This window comes from Struthio camelus, chromosome 4 (assembly GCF_040807025.1).
Source record: "Struthio camelus isolate bStrCam1 chromosome 4, bStrCam1.hap1, whole genome shotgun sequence".
NCBI classification, from domain to species: Eukaryota; Metazoa; Chordata; class Aves; order Struthioniformes; family Struthionidae; genus Struthio; species Struthio camelus.
In genome coordinates, this window is record NC_090945.1 from 70,451,624 (window position 1) to 70,470,481 (window position 18,858).

At 37.3% G+C, this 18,858-nt stretch overlaps 2 protein-coding genes across 11 annotated transcripts in view; both read left to right on the forward strand.

Annotated features, from left to right (window-relative positions):
• The window catches only part of PROM1 (prominin 1), a 65,820-nt gene extending 60,034 nt beyond the window's left edge, over window positions 1-5,786 (forward strand). For 5 of the 10 annotated variants that reach the window (XM_068943330.1, XM_068943327.1, XM_068943328.1 and 2 more), the window contains 4 exons: window positions 400-515; window positions 1,618-1,686; window positions 4,071-4,111; window positions 4,329-5,786. In XM_068943330.1, coding sequence (XP_068799431.1) covers window positions 400-515; window positions 1,618-1,686; window positions 4,071-4,089 — 204 coding nt within the window. In that variant the 3' untranslated portion in view covers window positions 4,090-4,111; window positions 4,329-5,786. Of the gene's footprint in view, window positions 1-399; window positions 516-949; window positions 1,068-1,617; window positions 1,687-4,070; window positions 4,112-4,328 lie in introns of those variants that run through there. The other 5 variants (XM_068943333.1, XM_068943335.1, XM_068943332.1 and 2 more) reach the window with 2 other exon arrangements.
• Window positions 5,787-7,818: 2,032 nt separating this feature from the next.
• Window positions 7,819-9,584, forward strand: FGFBP2 (fibroblast growth factor binding protein 2). The gene is made up of 2 exons (XM_009673282.2): window positions 7,819-8,572; window positions 9,503-9,584. Exon 1 carries the CDS (start codon window positions 7,933-7,935, stop codon window positions 8,557-8,559), a length of 627 nt encoding a protein of 208 aa, XP_009671577.1. The 5' UTR covers window positions 7,819-7,932; the 3' UTR covers window positions 8,560-8,572; window positions 9,503-9,584.
• The last annotated feature ends 9,274 nt before the right edge of the window (window positions 9,585-18,858 follow it).

Here is an 18,858-nt window from a genome sequence, read left to right on the forward strand (position 1 = left end):
AAAAAATATATAGCCAGTCAATTAATCCTGAGACAAAATTATGTTCTATTCCAAGGCTGACTGAGTTGAAATAATTTCGTAATAATGAAATATATAATAATATATTTCACTCTCAGTAATTTCACTCTCTGTGGATTTGAGCATCTTTGCTGGACAAACTTCTCTTTGGTTATATTTGCAGGATGGTAGTGTTCTTAGTCTAATTTATATTGACTGTGAAGAATGCTTAACATGCGCTGTTATGTACTAGTATGAGGAGATTGAGATAATCCAACACACATTGCCTCTCATTTCTACTGTGTTCTTACAGTAAACAATGCTTAGAACGTCAAGAAAGGATACAGAACTTTTTGATAAATTTTGTTTGATTTTTTTTTTCTGGATTTTGTTTTGTTTCAGAATACCTTTTGGTTTGGTTTAGGAGGCTCTTCAATGTTTTTAATTCCTGCCATAATTTTTGCTGTAAAGCTCTCAAAATACTATCGTAGAATGGATACAGAGGATGTCTATGATGAGTAAGTATATACTCTGAAGTAAGCATAAGCTAAACGGCAAGCGGAGTGAAATATTTTTTACTAGCGTCAGCACATGAAGGTAATATAACCCTTTAGTCCGTGCTATCAGATTAGAACTGCATGGTCTTGTGAAGTAATGCGGGTTTGGGCTGGTGCCTGCCCACTGCTTCATGCAGGGGGGTTTTGGTTAACATGTCTTGCCATGACTCTGTACAGGTGTTGCCAGCTCTGTCTTGGAGAAATTTATTTCAGAATAAGGTCTTCAGACCTTAGTGTACAGCCCCTATGTAAATATATTCCAATGTGCAAGTGATTATCTTTGCTAAATTACTTATTAAAATGAATTATGCATGCTTTGTAATCTCCTTGAATTAGTTATTTGCTTCCTTACTATCTTGGTTATTCCTAACCAGTCTTTCCATTTTCAATTGCAGTTCCTCTGTCTCAGGGACTTGGCATTTTACTTTATGATAACTGTTCTTACGTATTTTCCCTTGGTTTTGTTTTTACTACTTTCTTTTCTACACTTTATTTTGCTCATTGTTCAGTTAGCCTGTGCACTGAATTTCTCACATTTCACACTACTCATTTTTCATTGCATATTCACAAGTCAGTAGAGCAGAAGCAGGCATACACAGCTAAAATAAATACTAACTTACTAGTATCAAGTTAATTACTTCTCCTTTCTTGTATTTTTTTTTTTTTTAGTGTTGAAACTATACTCATGAAGAAGTAAGACATTTTTGCTGGTATCTGTTAAAATTATCTTATTAAGATGGGAAGGTTTATATTTTTAATGTAATTCGTTACTTCAAAAGAAGTAACTTTTTTCTCCCCACCAGACTTTATATTACAGTACAACTCAACAAGAATACCTTAATAATTATTTAAATTTTTGAGCATATAAGGTATAAAAATATAAAAAAGTAAGATTATAACATAACTCCTGAATGTTACAAAGGAAAAGTTACCTTCTATTGTACAGACACAACTTGCCTTTAGACATAGCACCACCATCCATGTATATGTCTTAGTAACCATGCTGTACATAGTGCATCTTATAGTTAACATAGTCTTTCTTCATATATTTATTTTATTACAGTATGGAAAATGGTAATAATGGTTATCATAAAGAACACTTATATGGTATACACAATCCTGTTATTACAAGGTAAACCAAGTCTGAAATTGCATGCCTTCCTGTGTCCTTGCTTAATATACTATATTAAACACTTATCCGATTTTCTGCATGTTTCAGAATGAATCACATAATTCTGTTTTTTGCATGGTTATTCACTATAGCAAATGCTGTGTGATTTATATTTTTAAAATATAACAGCAGATATTGCAATAAATTTCTCGAACTTAACAAAGAAATTGCCAAAATTTGAAATTAAAATCCAGATAATTACATATTTCTCTGGCACAATGGGTCACCTGAAATGGGTGTATTTATTAAAATATGATAGCAATTGAAAGTGATTGAGTGGGATGCATTCCCACTCCTGAGTTCTTTTGTTTTTATGATTAAACAAAGGTCTGTAAAACTAGTTACAAAATGAATGTACTTTTTATATAGTATCTAGGACAGAAACAGGTGCAACTTAACTCCAATTTATTCGTATATTTTCTTCTTGTGCATTGTATAGAACACACAAACTGAATTTTATAAAACCAGCTTTTTCTTCTGATCTTTTAAAATTCTAATCAGGAGCTGTAGAGACCCCACAAATAAGCGCAGCATTTAATTGCTTATTTGCTCTATCACCAGAACATCTGTGCTATGTATTGTAACTTTTTAGATGGTGAGAAGAGGTTTTGCTTTGCAAAAGGCAGACTATGCAGGGTATGCCGAAAACATGAACAGAGAAAATAATCTTTCTGCATGTGTAAAACCAATGTAACATCACAGAATGAAAAAGTCAAATTATATCTGAGAGAGAGAGAGAGAGAGTTCTGAACTGTTTTTCTCTCTGTACTACTTTCCTGCTGTAAAACCTTAGCTGATTGTCAGACTTCTTTTGCATCTTCAGTTTCCATAGGTATAACATAGGATGTTCCACAACTTTATTTTCTAGGTTTACGAGATATCTGGGTTTCTTAGGGAAGGATCTAAGTCATGATTAAAATCTGTAGCTCACTTTGACTTTGTATAACTGAAAATAGAGGTTGAGTTTTAGCAGACAAATAAGATGTCATTGCTCTTTCAGTAGCAAATGAATACCAAAAAAAAAGCTCGAAGTTTTGAAGTCTTGCCAGATTTTATGGCTGCATCAGTTGTATATTATTATTATTACAATTAATTAGCAATGTATTTTACAATAATTGTTCTAGTGACCAAATGTTGATTCCATGTTTATTTCTGGAAGAGGTATTTACATATAACTATTTTTAGTGATATTTATGTTCCTTATTGTGATGTGGTCCATATCGGGACTCCCTGAATTAACCTACAAGGTGTTTGATTAAAGACTAATCTCCACTGGCAGATCTAAGAACTCAGTTTTAAGGGCTTTGGTTATTTTATGTAAAGGGAAACTTGTAATTGCTCAGGCCTTAGAAGTCACTTTCTGATCTTTAAATCTTTAATACCAGTGTTAATATTTTTGAGCCCTACTGCATGCGTTTTGTGACATTTTAGCGGTTGATGAATAGTTTAATATAGTGTTCCTGAATAAGCTAAAAATTTTTAACATTAAAAAAAATCTGTTAAAAGCCCACTAGTTCACTTCTCACTTCCTTTTCCTAGATTTTAATATAGCTGTAAGAATAATGTAAGAATTTAGTCTCTGTTAACATATGAGAAGAAAGTATTCCTTCAAACTATTTGAAAATTTGCTGATTATATTAGATAAATGCTTTGAGTTTCTCAGTCTGGGATTCCCATACTCATAGAGTCTTATTTTTCATTTTTAATTCAGCAAACTCTTTGCTTTTATGCTACCTCTGCTTTTTCTCCGTTCTTACAAATTATTTTAGATGCTTTAGGTGACGTAGGTAACAGTTCCCATTACGCATTTTGTGAGACCTGAGGACTTTAAACAGGCCTCTATAAACCTGTACTTCTGCAGGTGTAAAGAAGCCTCTATGTTATTTATCCTTGGAAATCTACCTAATTATTTTGCTGGAAAGAGTGATATAAATCTCTCTCTTTATGAGATATATAAATGAAATCTATGAGAGATGTATATAAAATACTAGTATGAGATATTTATACAAATATAAACAGGAGAAATCTAAATAACATCAAATACACTCGCACTTTTGTGTGAGCAAAATTGGAGGCTGGATTAAAGGGCTCAGTGGAGGTCGGTGGGGTTGAACTGGTAATCCAAGCATTTGTTTCTATCCTAATACCAAAGAAAACAGGAAAGGTTTCTGGCAAAAACCGTGAATCTATTCTCTCTTCTTTGAAAGATTCTTTATTATATGGGTAAAATTTTGAGAACAGTTTGTGCCAAATGAGCCTGCTCCTGTTACAGTTATACACAGTATTTTTGTTCCATTTGTGGACTAAAGAAAATTACATTTTGGGGCTTTGTTTTTCTTGTGTAGCTCTGTGGAACAGTGGTAGCAGATACTGGACACAGTAAGGGGTAAGCAATGAGCTTTTAAAATTGATTCCAAATCTATTACTACTTTGCTATGTTTAATAAAGCTGCTATACTTCCAGTAGCATGAATGTTGCAGGATAAATAAATAAATGTTCACCTATAGTGATGTTCATATTAAATCTATACTTGCATTCTGATTAAATTACATTGTGATTTTTTTCATCAAATTTTTCTGAATTGTTTTTGTGATTATTTCCAGGTTAGAGAAATGAGGCTCAAGATTCGTCTTCCAAGTGTATTGGTGTTTGCATTCATCTTCCAAATACTGAGCCACTCGTTTTATGTAACCCATACTGTAAATCACAAATATACTATTGAGTGTTATGCCATAAACTACTGTACAGAATACTTTGTGACCAGGGCACTGCCTCTCAAATACCACTGTTCAAGGCTTGAATTAATTTTTTCTTTTTCTTTTTTTTTTTCTTTTCTTTTTTTTTTTTTTTTTTACTTTTTTACACTGGGCTTTTTATCTTACATCACAGCATATAATTTCATTAGGTTGACAGACTTTGCTTAGCTATTCCCTGACAATTGGTTAAGTTCTTAAATTGCTGGGTTGTGTTAAATACAGTATATACATGTTTACATAAAAAATGCATTTTATATACAGAGACTTTTGTATATACATTTTTCTTAAAACTTATAAATGTTTAGTTAAGATTTTAATATTGTATAATATACTTCACAAATGAATTTACCAGCATGATCAGTGTTGCTGTTTGGTGCTCTTGAATGACCACTTTTGACCAAATTTTAAATGTAATGGGATCCACGGTGTCTCTTTGTCTCTGAATTTCAGTTACAGTTTTGTTTTTTCCCTCTTTTTGAATTATTTAATATTTAGTGGTTTTTTGCGGTATAGACTATAGACAATAAGGGACTGTTTGGAGAAGTTTGAAACTGTGTTTGGGTGGGAGGGTTGGGAGCGCGTGTGATGCATAATATGGCAAAAAAGCCAAGCTTTCTAGATTTCAGTAGTACTCAAAAAGAGCATGAGAGATGTCATAATGTTGGTGATTTTTAGAATGCTTTACATTGTTTCTTCTCTTTTCCTCCTTCACACCTGTTTCTATAATGTCCTTTAATAGATATCATTGTTAAATTGTGACTCTTTCAGCAGCCATTGATTCTATTTTTGCTAAGTAATTTTAAAATGTGACTTCTGATATTGAAATTCAAACATGTTGCAGCTGGATTTACATTCCTACTGTTTCAGTTACTTCCTTGAATTTAGGCATACAGTTGTGTTGCTGAATTACGTTAACAGCAGAATTAATCAAAACAGCCACAAATGTCTCTATTACTAGTGTAAGACATTACAGAAGATGAAATTATTGGGTATATTGAGCTAAAACTGTTTTTTCATGTGCCAGTATTCTTAACTTTGATTCCAGCAAGGTTTATTGGCTTAAAGTAGGGATAATCCTGAAAATCACTGAAATGATTTTAAAGAAATGCTGAAAAGTGGTACCAGTTTTTAATCTGGAATAACCTTATTTTTTAATTTTTAGGTCATAGTGGAAACATTTCTAACTGACAGTATGTAGCGTATGTGTATATATAATGTTCAGAACTGTAGATATTTAAAAGTTTCTATTTTTAATTTGAGAAAATGTTCCCAGTTCATTTAAATAAAAAGAACTTGGTTAACTAACTGGTGTTTGAGTCTCAATTGTTTATATAAAGGTCTCTTTCAGAGGGAGGTGCTGCAGTGAGTTAAGATCCTATGAAAATCACAAGCTTTTTGTCCTTATGAAAGTTTCTGTGAAATGTCAGAATATTGACTTTATCAGAAAAATTTTAACTTAAGCAAGGTGAGAGACTAAGAAATGGAGCAGTGGGAACATTGGCTCTGTGTGAGTGAGCTTCAAACTGCCATGAAGAATGTTATTTATGCAGAGATGCTGAATCCCAGCTTCTGAGATGCGGAGGATATCCATATATCCTACAAGTGTTAAAGGTGTTAATGCTAGCCTCTACTGTTGTCTGTATGGCACAGACAGCAGAGTTAAGAATTTGCCATTCTTAGCTCCCACAGTTCACTGCTGACATCTTAGCTTAGGTTTATAAAAGAACAATTGTTTTTCAGTAATATACCAGACCACGAACTGTTTCCTCTGAAGCACAGGCAGACTTTTGTAAGGAAACAAATGTCAGATGGAAGTGGGACAAACGGCTGTCAGCAACATATTAACTGCAATACATAATACATATGCCAGAGCTCTTGAGTCCAAGCCTTTGTCTTCGTCTTTATCCTTGTAGTCTGGTTTGTTTTCATGAATACCATGTCTTCAGCAGCTAAAAAAAAATAGGATGTTTCACAGAGATCTGAAACTAGTGTAAAGTATTTTTTAAGAGTTTTGAAGTCTTTGAACAGAGAGGGGCAAAGAGGGAAAAGACTAGTATCAGGCTGTTGAGAATGGCTGAGACCCCAGAGCAGCTAAGGACAATGTCTATTGTCAAGTATTAGCTGAGCATTTTTTCAGATTTTATTTTTTTGATTTGCTTCACTGTAAGTCTGTATTAAGTGATTTTTTTTGTCTTTAAATTTTGTTTAGTGATACCTGTTGAGCAGCTAAATATACAATATGTTATTCTATTCCTGTACATATGGCAGTTTTTAAGCCCAGGCTTTCTAGCATCCCATAGTTATTCAAGTGCACCAAAATAATATAATGCTCCTTCACAAGCTGTTCAAGTCAGGCTGGGTGTAGTGTAGATATCTTTGCGAAAGACGTGCCTAATGGAGTCTCATTAGCCAGAGCAGTTTTGTCACATACAACAAGACAGCAGGGATTTCGTCTCATGACCTCCTGAATGCCAAGGGAGTTATGATTCTTCTTAGCTCTTTTTAGTTACTACAGAATTCCACACTAAAATATTTCTGTTCTCTTGCCATTGATTTATGGTATTTTTACAGCTCATTTATTGTGAACAGGAAAATATAAAAAAGCTAAGGACAGAAGGTGATAAAGCACATCTTAACGGCTAGATCATGCTTTCTGGGGTCTATTCCCCATTACTGAGCCAAGACCCATCATAAACTGGTTCTTATGCCTTGCACTGTTGGCTGAAAATAACCCTTGGAGTGGCAATGATTACAAAATTTTTAGATATCTGGTTTATGTGTAGGCCCATAATATTTTATGCTGATAAAGCTTTAATTCTTATCTTGTTTAAACATTGCAAGTCTAAAAATCTTGCATGGATCAAAGACTGTGCAGTTGATTCTGTCAGGGTATTCCATGTGTCCATGCTGTATGTCAAATGCTGACAAAATGAAGTACTAATGTCACATCCTTACTGCGCAAATCCACAGAAAACCAGTTTCATAAATCAGTTTTTATTAATAGGATGTATTCATAGATGTAGACACAGCTGCATAAGTTGTTTTGGCACTCTTATTTTGTTTACTTCGATATGGGCTGACAAGTTATGGCATGAAGATAGCTATAAAGGAGCTGGAGAATGGAAAATACCTGTTAAAAATCAAATACGACATGTTCATCCTGGATAGGAATGTGCTTCTTAGTTATGCAACTATCGTGCTGTATTTAAGTGCATTTACAAGATTTGTCTTGTTACCTTCTTGGGAGTTCACAGGTTATTTGACACTCCCTTGGGCTATAAATTATGGGCACATGCATACTGAAGGGTGATTTATTATTAAAAAATACATATATACACATCCCACCTTTAGCTGGAAAGAGGCTTCTTTGTACAGCAAGCCTTTAAATTGTGAACAGCAAGCTGCTACTTTCACTTTTTCGGATCGCTCAAGGATCTCAGCCCCTCTCACCATGAAGAGCGTTACTCTTCTTTTCCTAGTAGTGATCTGTGGCATGGGAGGATTAGGACAGAAGCTGAAACCAAAGAAAAGAAGCAACGGTGAAGAAATCAATTTTCGGACTAAAGCCAAAGATGTCTGCACAATGAGCGTGAGCGGGGATGAGGAGATGAAACTTAGAATTGAATGCAAAAACCAAGGCAAGTCTTACTGGTGTGAATTCACTGGCAAGCCATCAGTCTGTCGTCCTTTCAGAAAGAATCCAAAGATTTACTGGAACCAGATTGCCGTGGAACTTAGAAAGCTCCCACATGCTTGTGAATCTACTCAGGTGTTGAAGGCCACCATGTGCCAAAAGGCTCCCACAGAGGCTGTTATGAAGCAAATAGCTGCTGGCATGGAGCCGGAAGATCTAGCAAATCAGGACAAATCAGTCCAGAAAACTTCAACTTCTACGAAGGGAGCAGGTAGAAGCTCTGTAAAGAAGACAGGGAAACCTCCAATACTACCTCTTATAAAACCAATGCAACATGGTAAAGGGTCTGCAAATGAAACTGAAGCAATGAAACTGGCACGAGAGCATTGCTGGGAATCACTGCATGGTTTCTGCTCCTACGTTATTGGCATTTTTAGAGGTTAAGGATTTCCTTCAGGTAAAACTCCCTCTTGAAGCACAGCAGAATATAAGAGTAATCCTATAAGAGCAATGCTGTTTTGTTATTTTGAGCTTGGGGATCTCTCAAGGGTATTGACAAGGGAGGTTCTAGTCTCACTAACTCCTCAAAAAAGGAGCCAGAACTGCAAAGCCAGAACTGTGGCCTCTGCAGGTCTGACCAGCCTAAATTCCTGCTGATGTTTAGTAGTCCCAGAGTCCCTGATGTCCTCATATGAGGCCTTTAGTATGTACTGGGATGTAGTGCTTGTCATTTCTGCTGATAATGAGTAGTGCCATTCTGAAGATTGCTTGTGCGTTTCCTGTTTAGTATGTATTTCTTAATCCCGTGGTGTATCAGTTCTAACTGCTTGAATTGGGTTTATTTTCCTCCTCCTGCCATTCCTTCCCCCTTGTGCTGATTTTTTGATTTAAACCAATGAAACGGAATAAATAAAAAGTGCCTCAGACCCATAAAACAGTGCAGTTTAGAGAGAACTACATTCAGAATTTGAGAGAATAAAGCTTGTTCATCAAAACTGCTAGTTAATAATTGTCTGTTTTAATTTTAAAATTAGTTCATAAAAAGCTTGCAAAAATGAATAAAAGCAAACTGTTTGAAAGTCTTAGTTTCTGTGTTTGTTTTCTAGAAGGGATAGGTGATCACGTGCAGACTCTGTGGGTAAGTCTCAGTTTTTCAGCCAGGATTTAAAAAGACAAAGCCCTCACAGAAGTAATGGGATTTTTATCTGCTTACCTTTCACTTCAGAGAGAATCCAGGAGCTGACTGTTAAAACTTGACAAACTTTCAGCAGAAATGGGAATATATGTAACATGAGCCAGCAAGTTAGTTAAAGTGTGTAGACTGCTGATGATCCGAACTGTGCTTAATACAGCAAAGTGACTAATTTCTTCTTCTTTTGTTTTGCAGAACAAAATGTTTAAAGCTGAAGAAAGATCCCTGCTGTAGTTTAATACTTCAGACTAATGAATTTTGGTTTCAAAATGAATCAGTCATCTCTATAAATCTTGTAGCTGTTTTCCCTTTGCACCCCTAAAATGAAACTTTTTAACAGCCCTGAAAGATGCATGAAACTGGAATGACTGTACTGAAAGTATTATGATAAACTAATTGTTCCTAAGTATATTACACACAATGTAACTGGATTTATATAACCAAGATTCCACTTTAACTTTAAAAGTGCTGTTCTTGAATAAGTTGTTCTGTGTGCAGATTTGCTTTGATTTGTTAGAGATACAAGCTGTAAATGATGCTACAGTTACTGCAAACAATAAAAATAAGAATTTTGAAAACATGCTCAGTGTGCTTTTCTAAAATTTTACGTAAAAGGTGCTAATTGTGTGAATTTTTGATACCTGTCTGTTAAGAGATTATTGATAGTATACATAAGAGAAGTTGCAGATCTGAGTCATTACTTTTCTGAAGTTAACATGTTATGATTAATATTTTTCAATATTATCATTACATTTATACTACAATGGTAAGTTACAGCAAAAGAAATTGAATGGAAAATAAAAATTACCACAGAAACATTTATAAACATAGCAGGTAACAGATGTACAACAGATGAACACTTCTAGTGTTCAATATTATTAGTGATAATGGTATTAAACCTCTTGTTTGGGTTCAGTGAATTCTGAAAGATAACTCATGTCTATGCATTTAGGAAATTACACATCACCTGCACAAATCTCATCAAAACATAAAACAAGCCCTAAAAGCCTATTGTTAGCATTTACAGCACGTTTTTGTGTTGTAAATGATAATTTGATTAATTTTTTTTTAATCAGCGATCCTTTTTGCTCTCAAGTGAGCTGTTTTTAGCAGGGGTATAACTGGAAAAACTTGGTGCCACAAAATCCAATAGTACTCTGCATTTGCTGCTAAACAGTTTCTGCAATATGTAATTGTACTTAAACACTTACCTGACTTTACTCGGGGCTTTGTAATTCTCACTTCATAACCTGTAAGTCTAGATATTGACTGTCCTATCACTAAACTTTGTGCCTTGTACCAAAACTTGAAATAATTGTCTCTAAATCTTTTGAAATATTAAATGGAAAGGAATAGCAAGTAACGAAAGTGAGATGCACCAAAAAAACAGCGTAGGGAGTTGTATATATAAGGCAGAAATTTAATTTGAATTTTGGTAAAACGCAAGCTTGAAAAAGTCTATTTTTTGTCGACCATAAATATAACGTGGTTAATCTTCATTTGTAGTTTGAATTACCCTTCGTAGGCTCTTGTAGTGTGAGGGGAAAAAAGAAAGTAGTACATCTATTCACTGATTTCTGTTATAGAAATGAATATAATTGTTTGATTTTCAAGCAGTTTTAATGTGTCCTAGTAATATTTGGGAACTATTTGAAAATACTAAGAGGAGATTGGGGGATTTCTGATGTTTTTTTAAAAAGTATTTTTAAACTCCTCCTCTTTTGTATGATGCAAAATCCTTTCTTTGGACCATACAGTTTGCAATAGCGTCCACTACCACAATAATGACTTTAAAGATGAGACAGAATGTCTGTCATGTCTAAATCTCTGTGAAAATCAAAAGTCACCGCACCATACTGATAGTGAGGTTTCATAAGTTCACTGAAGGGAAAATGTCCCCCTCTATACACAACTGGATGCAGAAGGCGGCAAAGCAAAACTGTGCATTGTATAGGCCTCTTGATGGCCCAGTCTAAAATATAGAGCCAGCATTGATTCTGCTTAGTGGAAGACTATGTCATACATACGTGCTAGCACATGGTCGCCCTTGGAATTCATATCCCATTTCAGTAGAGCAGAGCTGTTGCTGGATAGGATTGCATGCTTGGTGTTACATTGTGCAGAGTGACTGCCTAAAGCTTCAGAGGTAAAATGGGAACTCCAGATCAAATATTCTTGTATCTAAGGCCCCCATTTCATGAAGTGCTTTCTGTAAATTTTCCAGGACCCCAAATACATAATTAAGAAATAAGTTTTACAAAAAGTTGGAGACATTTTGGTACCAAGGTGCTACATAGCTTGGGTTTTGCTGGATTAGGCAACTGTATGCAGCCTCAGCAAGTCAGTTACTGATAACGGTCTTGTTTTCAAAGGATTTAAAAATTGTTAACTGAAATACCCTACCTTACTCTTAACAGCGCTGTGCGTTACCATTTAATTGTGCTTAGTACTTGCAATGTACAGTCATGATACTTCAGCTACCATTTTGGTATGAAAGTGCTATTTGTTCACGAAAGGATGAATTGAGAAGTGTTTGCGGTGAGTTTAGTGTGGTTTTGAAGTACCCTATGAATGAATGAAACCTGTTGTTTGTTTTAGGTTAACCTGTTAATCCCCATATAACATCCAAGGAAGTCCACTCAAGTGGAGATGCAATTTCTCTTATTTTCTTGACAGAGGAACAGCACACTAAGATGTTTATCTTGGTCTGTGAAGCTAGGAAGACCCTTGACGTCCAGGCCTAACTCTTCTGTTGCTAATTCAGTGTGATTTCAGGCAGTCCACCTGTCTCAAGACCCCCGTGTTTAACTTCCCACATAAGCAGCATGACTACTTGCTACTTTAACAAGGTAAGCCCCTAACAAGAGCAAAACCAGATGCGTTTGGAGAACCTGTATGTAAAAGGAGATGTATTTAACACACAGTTGAAATTTACAGAACACAGTGATAAACTGGAGTGAGTCTAGTGGAGAGCCATCAGAATGGTCAGGGGCTCTTCCCCTGTGAGGAGAAGCTGAGGAACAGGGCTTGTTAGGCCTAGAGAATAAATGGTTTTGAAAGGGACCTAATAGCAGCCCCCCAATACCTATGAGGAGGTTATTGAGAAGATGGAGCTGTGCTCTTCACTGACCTGCATGACAGGAGAATAAGGTGATGATCCTATATCGATACAGGTGAGGTTCTGACTTGATATGAGGCAAAAACGTTCTTTGTGAGGATAATTAAGTGTTGGACCAGGTTGCCCAGAGGAGCTCTGGAATCTCTATCTATGAAGCCTTTCAAGACCCAGCTGGACAAAATTTGAGCAAGCTGGTCTGAATTTACTGTGACCCTACTCTGAGCAGGAGGTTGGACTGCAGACCTCTCAAGGTCCCTTCTGACTTGAATGATTCTGATTTATAATAGGAATAGAGAGGAAAGCTTAAACGTTCTGGCTATTGAATGGCAAATGCCTCTATTAGCTGCCGTGTATCCTCAAAATGCAAAGAATCCTTATGGATCAGCCACTCTAACTATCCTAAATAGAATAAGAGAAAGAATTTGCTTGAGCGTGTTTCTCATGGAAGAACCTGTTGTTAAATTGCATGTATTTTCTTGGATAACTTCATGTTCAATGTCTCCCATCTTTTGGTACCTATTTTTATTTAGACTGATTTTGATACTGGTGAAAATCAGCAAGGTATTCAGGTGTTCAGCAGCACTGAAAATCGTGCCTGTTTGTCTTAAAGTATCCAAAACCAAGGAAATCCTCATTTGCAGTGTATTTGTGCTGAAGCAGACCAAACTCATATCTAAATTTTGTTGCTCATCTGCCTTTAGATTGTCTCAACTATGCAATAGTGCGCTCTGGTGTTTTCTGAGAGAATTGGTTAGTTACGTTTTCCTTGATCACTCTTGCATGGTTTGCAGTTGTGTTTTTGGCATTCTTGATTTTTCAGTAGGTATCGCAGTTCAGTATGGCATGGATTTTAAGGCAAAAATCTCTCACAAAAATAGAAGGACAGAGGAAAGCTAAAATATCCCAAAGTCCCCTATTACCATTCCTGCTTCTTCAGGAGTAATGGTTTCTGCTTTTTTACTTTTTTATTTCTCCTGCTGTTAATTTTTCCAATCTCTGTGGTTTTTTTTTTTTTCTCTGAAGGTGAAGGAGATGATAAGCATGAGATTTCTTTTGGCCGTGTCTGCTTTTCTCCTGTTCACAACAAAATTACCCTCACCAGAGTTCACAGATCATTTTTGCAATGGTAAAAGGATGTGATACGTGTGTAAAAATAGAAAAAGAAAACAAAACAGAAGAGATGCAGTCAGTGCCACGACAAGACATTGGTGTTATCTCATGGAGAGTAATCAGATATACTGAGAATCTACTTACTTCATTTTCATGTTTCATATACAAATTTACTGCATAAATATGAGGCAGGAGGCCAGTTACTGAATTTTCAGAATAGCTATATTATAATATGTATAGAGCATGAAAAAAATGAAGCTGATGTCTGAGTTATAGCGGAAGTTCAGATTTCCCCCTCCACCTCCCTTTCCTTAACATGTTATAAAACTATTTGTATAACTGACTGCTTGCCGTTATGTGTTCATGCTGCCGTACGCTTCCCATTCCTCCAGGCTTACAATGATTGCAGTCAGAAAGAAAACAAAGACGCCCTTTTAGGTCCACTGACTGACAAGCTGAAGTAACTGCATTGCTGTTGCTCGCTGCCACATGTAAACTCATGCTACTGCTGCCACCCATAAAAATTAATGTATAAATTATGAAATTTGTAGAGGAGGCCCTCTACACAAGCATAGTTGTAATAAATAAAAAACTCACCTAGAAACTGAAGCAAAATCCAGGCTCTGAACTCTGACAGAGAAGTCTTGCAGGCTTCTCTGTCAAAATAGCCCAGCAGACAGGCAGGACAGGACAGGCTGCCCTCTTGTCTCACCCCATTTTCCAGAAAGACAGAGATCACAAGGATGCTGTCACTGAGGTACTGAGTTCGTCCCTTATTTTGTGGAATCAAGAAATTTAATTTTGGAAATTCCCTTTTTTTGCAGACAGGGAAAGTTATCTGATGCTCACACAGTTACACAGGAGAGTGGGTCAACGTCAGAGCATGGCAGGAGGGTACGTCGAAGTTGAGTTTCCTCGACTACCTGAAGAAAACAACATTATCTGAGAAGACCATGTAATGGCTATTACATGCCTCCACCAGCACAAATGAAGCTGAAGCTCACACATTTGAGTGGCACCTGTCCTTGCTTGGGCAAAAAGTCCTTAGGCCTCCCGGAGGGTCAGCTCCCACCTGGTTAGCCACCTCGTGGCCTGGGTGTGGGACGCTGCGCACTGCCGTGCCTGCGTGCCGTGTGGCCGACTGCAGCGCTGGTGAGGACGGTCTGCCTGCAGACGAAGGCGTCCGGGCTGTTTTGCAGGGTCTGGCTGCGATGGGGCAGCAGTGGCTCTGAGGGGAGTGGTTGTGGTCCTGCAGGCGGGATGCTGCTTCTCCCAAAGGCAAGCCTGCGCGGGGGAGCAGGGTTCAGCACGCTGCCATCTTGTGCCTGCCGCCATCTTGTGTGTGCCACCCTGGCAGGCTCGCTGCCGGGATGGCCTCCATGGCCCGCTGAGGAGCTCTGGAGAGGGGTACCACAAGCAGAGCGGCCGCACTGGCATTAGGGGGCAAGTCAAGCTGCACTGGTTGGCCTTTCAAGACAAGCTGGTGAACTTGGGCCGCACAGCGGTGCATTTGCCTAGAGAGCGCCTGCTGGAGCAGGCTGTAGGGACAGGGTATGTCAGGACCGCAGATTTGTCTTCCCCTGAGACCTGCTTCAAGTAGCTTAATCTTTCATGACTCATCCATTTTGGCATTTTTCTCATCAGAAAGAAGTTTCAAGAATTGTCATTGAAATCTCTTTGTAGAAATCCAGAAAGGTAAGCTGCTTCAGGAGGATAGGAGTTATTTTTCACAAAGATTAATTCTTCTGCCTATTCCTCACAACAAGTCACTCTTTCATTTTGCTAAATAGCTTCATGACCTGGGAGAAAAAGAAAGGCCTGTGGCATACGCGTGAAGAACAGGTAAGAGTCATCTCAGTAACACTGGCAAGAGCATCGTCTGTAGTCATTTGCTTCCCCCGATGTTCTTGGGCCTGACATCATTTTAATGGGAATCAGTTCAGTAAGATTTGGTTGTGCATCAAAGTGATTATATTGCATTTGCTTTGGAGATCTGCTTGGCAGAGGGTTGGACAATGACTAAAAGAAATCGGCAACACTATTTTCTGTCAACTTAGGTAACTATGAAACTTTTTATAGAGCACTATGCATTTCACCTCAGCACGGCAATGTCCTTCGGCAGGAATATATTCCGCTCAGAGTACAATAGAGAAATCGTAGTGATTTGACGAAACGGGCAACCCTTTTTTTTTTGTTCTCGCTATTAATCTCTTCTGTGGAGGATTGTATCATAAATGTTTCTGACTTAAGGGAGAACCCAGGATCCAAAATGGAAGATTACCATAACTCTTTACCACCTGACAAATTATTCTTCTGTATGTATAATGGCCCTTACATCCACATAGTTGAACAGGTAGCAAAGGCATGGATTTCTGTAAGTTAGTACTTAGTTTTCTAAGAACACTACGCTACTACTTCGTAGCTTCTGTTCTGCATGATTTACATGAGCAGAGAAAACAGACTATCAAGGACTAGAAACCAGTATAGAAAACTCGACTGCCTTCAGTATTTGTGAGAAGAAAGGCGCAGTGTAAATATTTCAGAGAGGGGAAGAAACCAACCTGGAAAGGAAACCGTCAGGTAATTAGTTTTCTGCTTCATCATCATTTCTGTTTTCTCCTGTGTTACCCTAAAGTTATTCAAAACAAAAGTAGTTGTTGCTATAGAAAGAAATACAACACTTTTCAGCCTGTAGAGCTGGGCAGGAGAGGAAAACTTGAACACAACGGAATACCGAACTCAGCTAGAATTTAGACTTTGAACTGCAGAAACTGTTTTAAATTGTAATAGATTTTATTTCTACCTTGTGTGCTGTTTACATATTTCAGGGTATTTTACAAAAAAGAAATGACACGGTAGCTTTTCTGTCTCTCTCTGAAATAGACAAGTATTATTACCTATCTTTAAAAGATTAGGAAACAGCCAAAGAAATGTAAGGGGGCCTCTGACAGCTGGTGTTTAGACAGAAACTAGTATGTTACATAGCAGTAGGTGGGTATTTAAGCAGAAACAAAATCTCCATACATATTTTGTGATTCTACTGGCTAAGTACGTACAGGAAAAACTATCCTTCACTTGCACCAGCACTGGAACTTGAATATGTTAGCAAATCTCTGTGTATTGAGGTCTCAAAGAGAGCCAAGTCGTTACCTGTATGTGCATGCAGGTGGCTGTATTCAAAAAAAAAATACGTGTGCATATTTTTGCTGGATGGAACGGGCCATAGATAGAGTCAGCTCTTAAATTCTCATAGGGGCAGACTAAAGGCAGCCTGGTGGCAGAGCGGGCTCTGGGCAAAGGCAAGACGAAGGGTCAGGTCAGTTCCAGAGCACTGAGTATTCATGAGGGAGCTGGGAGTGAGCGCAGTGTAGGCGTAGGGGCCGGAGGTTGAGAGAAGAGGCTAGCAAAGCACAGCCAAGTCCTAATGCTATTGTGAATGTCCTGAGTGAATGTGGAGAGGGATGTGAAATGGGGATTGGCAGCCCAATATGCCTAAGCCTGCCCGCAGCAGCAAAACCAAAACGGGCAGTCTGCTAATTTTGCACTTGCATTAGCTCTTATTCATAACAACCAGGTTCACACTGGTGCTTAAAGCCTGGTCTTACTGATACCAGTGACAGTTTTGCCACTAGTTTCAGCCTGGATCAAGTTTCTGCCAGTGGAACCTTAGGAAGAATCAGAAGCAGTCAAATTCTGATCTGTTATTAAGATGAGGAACAGAAGTCCTAGCTATTCCAGGTTTCTTGGACCTTGTGGTGCTGGTCATTGGCAAACTCCTGATTTAGACAGATTTTCAAATTGAGATAGAATGGCAATTCTTCTATCAGATATCTCTTCTATCTTCAGTTCTGCCCTTTAGCCATTACACTTCAGGGCAACGGTAAATAGTTAGAAAACTATTTGCGGTTGTCTCTGTATTACACTTCCTTTGCACTCAGAAGTATCTTGCTGCTGTTCTGTAGGAACACTCTGGAACTGAATAAGCTCTCATAGTTCTACTGTTGTTAAAAGCAATAGATTGTGCATATTAGCAACAACGATGAAATTCTGCACTGCAAACTCCAACACTTTCTTAGGTCTTGCTGCATATGATTTTATCTGCATGCATATTTGCTTGCATCTCATTAATTCTTCAACTGTAAATCTGTCATACTACGAAATGTAGATTAATATATATACACAATGTGCCCAGTGAATACAGATTTGCCTATGTGTGCCAGCAAATAGTTTAATGTAAATCTCCCATCTGAATGCAACAGTGTTTCTCTGGTCTAGCTATGTTTATATTGAATTAAAATCATTACTCTTCAATCCTTTCTGTTCATTGCCTCAGATATGTTGATTTAGAGGGGAGAAAAACAGCTGATAAGGAGTGGAACATAAATAATAATATTTAAAACCTAGTTTGTTTTTTTGTATAAAAAAGCTCTGTACAAATAATCAGTAATTGGTCTGGGGTAGCCAGGTGTACAGAGTATGTATTGATAGGTTAACAGAAAAGGTCCCTTGAGAAAGCCAAGATTTCACTGGTTATTCCAAAACTAAAATTTACAGGTAGCTACATGAGGAGAAGAGATTAATGGAAAAGGTTTCTTTTGCACTTCTGTTGCACGTCATTCTGTTTTTATACCACCTTTAAAATAAATTCCTGTTTTGAACTGATTTTGTGAGATCAATTCATAGATTTTGTTCATCTTCAAAATCTCTTTATATCTAACCAGTGCAGAAACTGTGTGAATGTTATTTTACTTCTTGATGTCAACCTAGTGTTGGAATGAAAGAAACCTGTCTGATGCACCCCATCTCACCCCTTCCCATAGGGATGGGACACCACTAAAGCCATTTTGTTCTACAGACCATGCTTTAATGGGCAGCTTTTGGAGTTTTTAGTGGAGCTAAAATGACGCACTAGGGTCTCTTGGGCTCAATTATACTTCAATTATACTATAAAATACTGTTTTAAGGAATTGCTTAGCTCCATATATTTTAAAATCTGAGGTCAAAACATGACTAGAGCAAATAGAAAGAATTCCACTACTTTCCCTGCCAATTCTGGAGTCTGGATTAAGAAAAGACTTTACAAAAGCAAGAGGAAAGCCAGTTTCACTATGTATATGCTGTGCTCTTACACTAATCGTTAGTGGAAGCAAGTTCAGACCATGGAACTTTTATTGAGAAGGTGGTTTGCCATCTAAATCCAGCAGCATCTAAAGTTTCTCTTCTTTTGATATTTTCTTCCTTTTCCTGTTCAGCCTCAAATGTCCAATCAATCAAAAGTGTTAAGTAAGTTTTTCTAAGTTACAGGCATAGGTCAGATATTCTT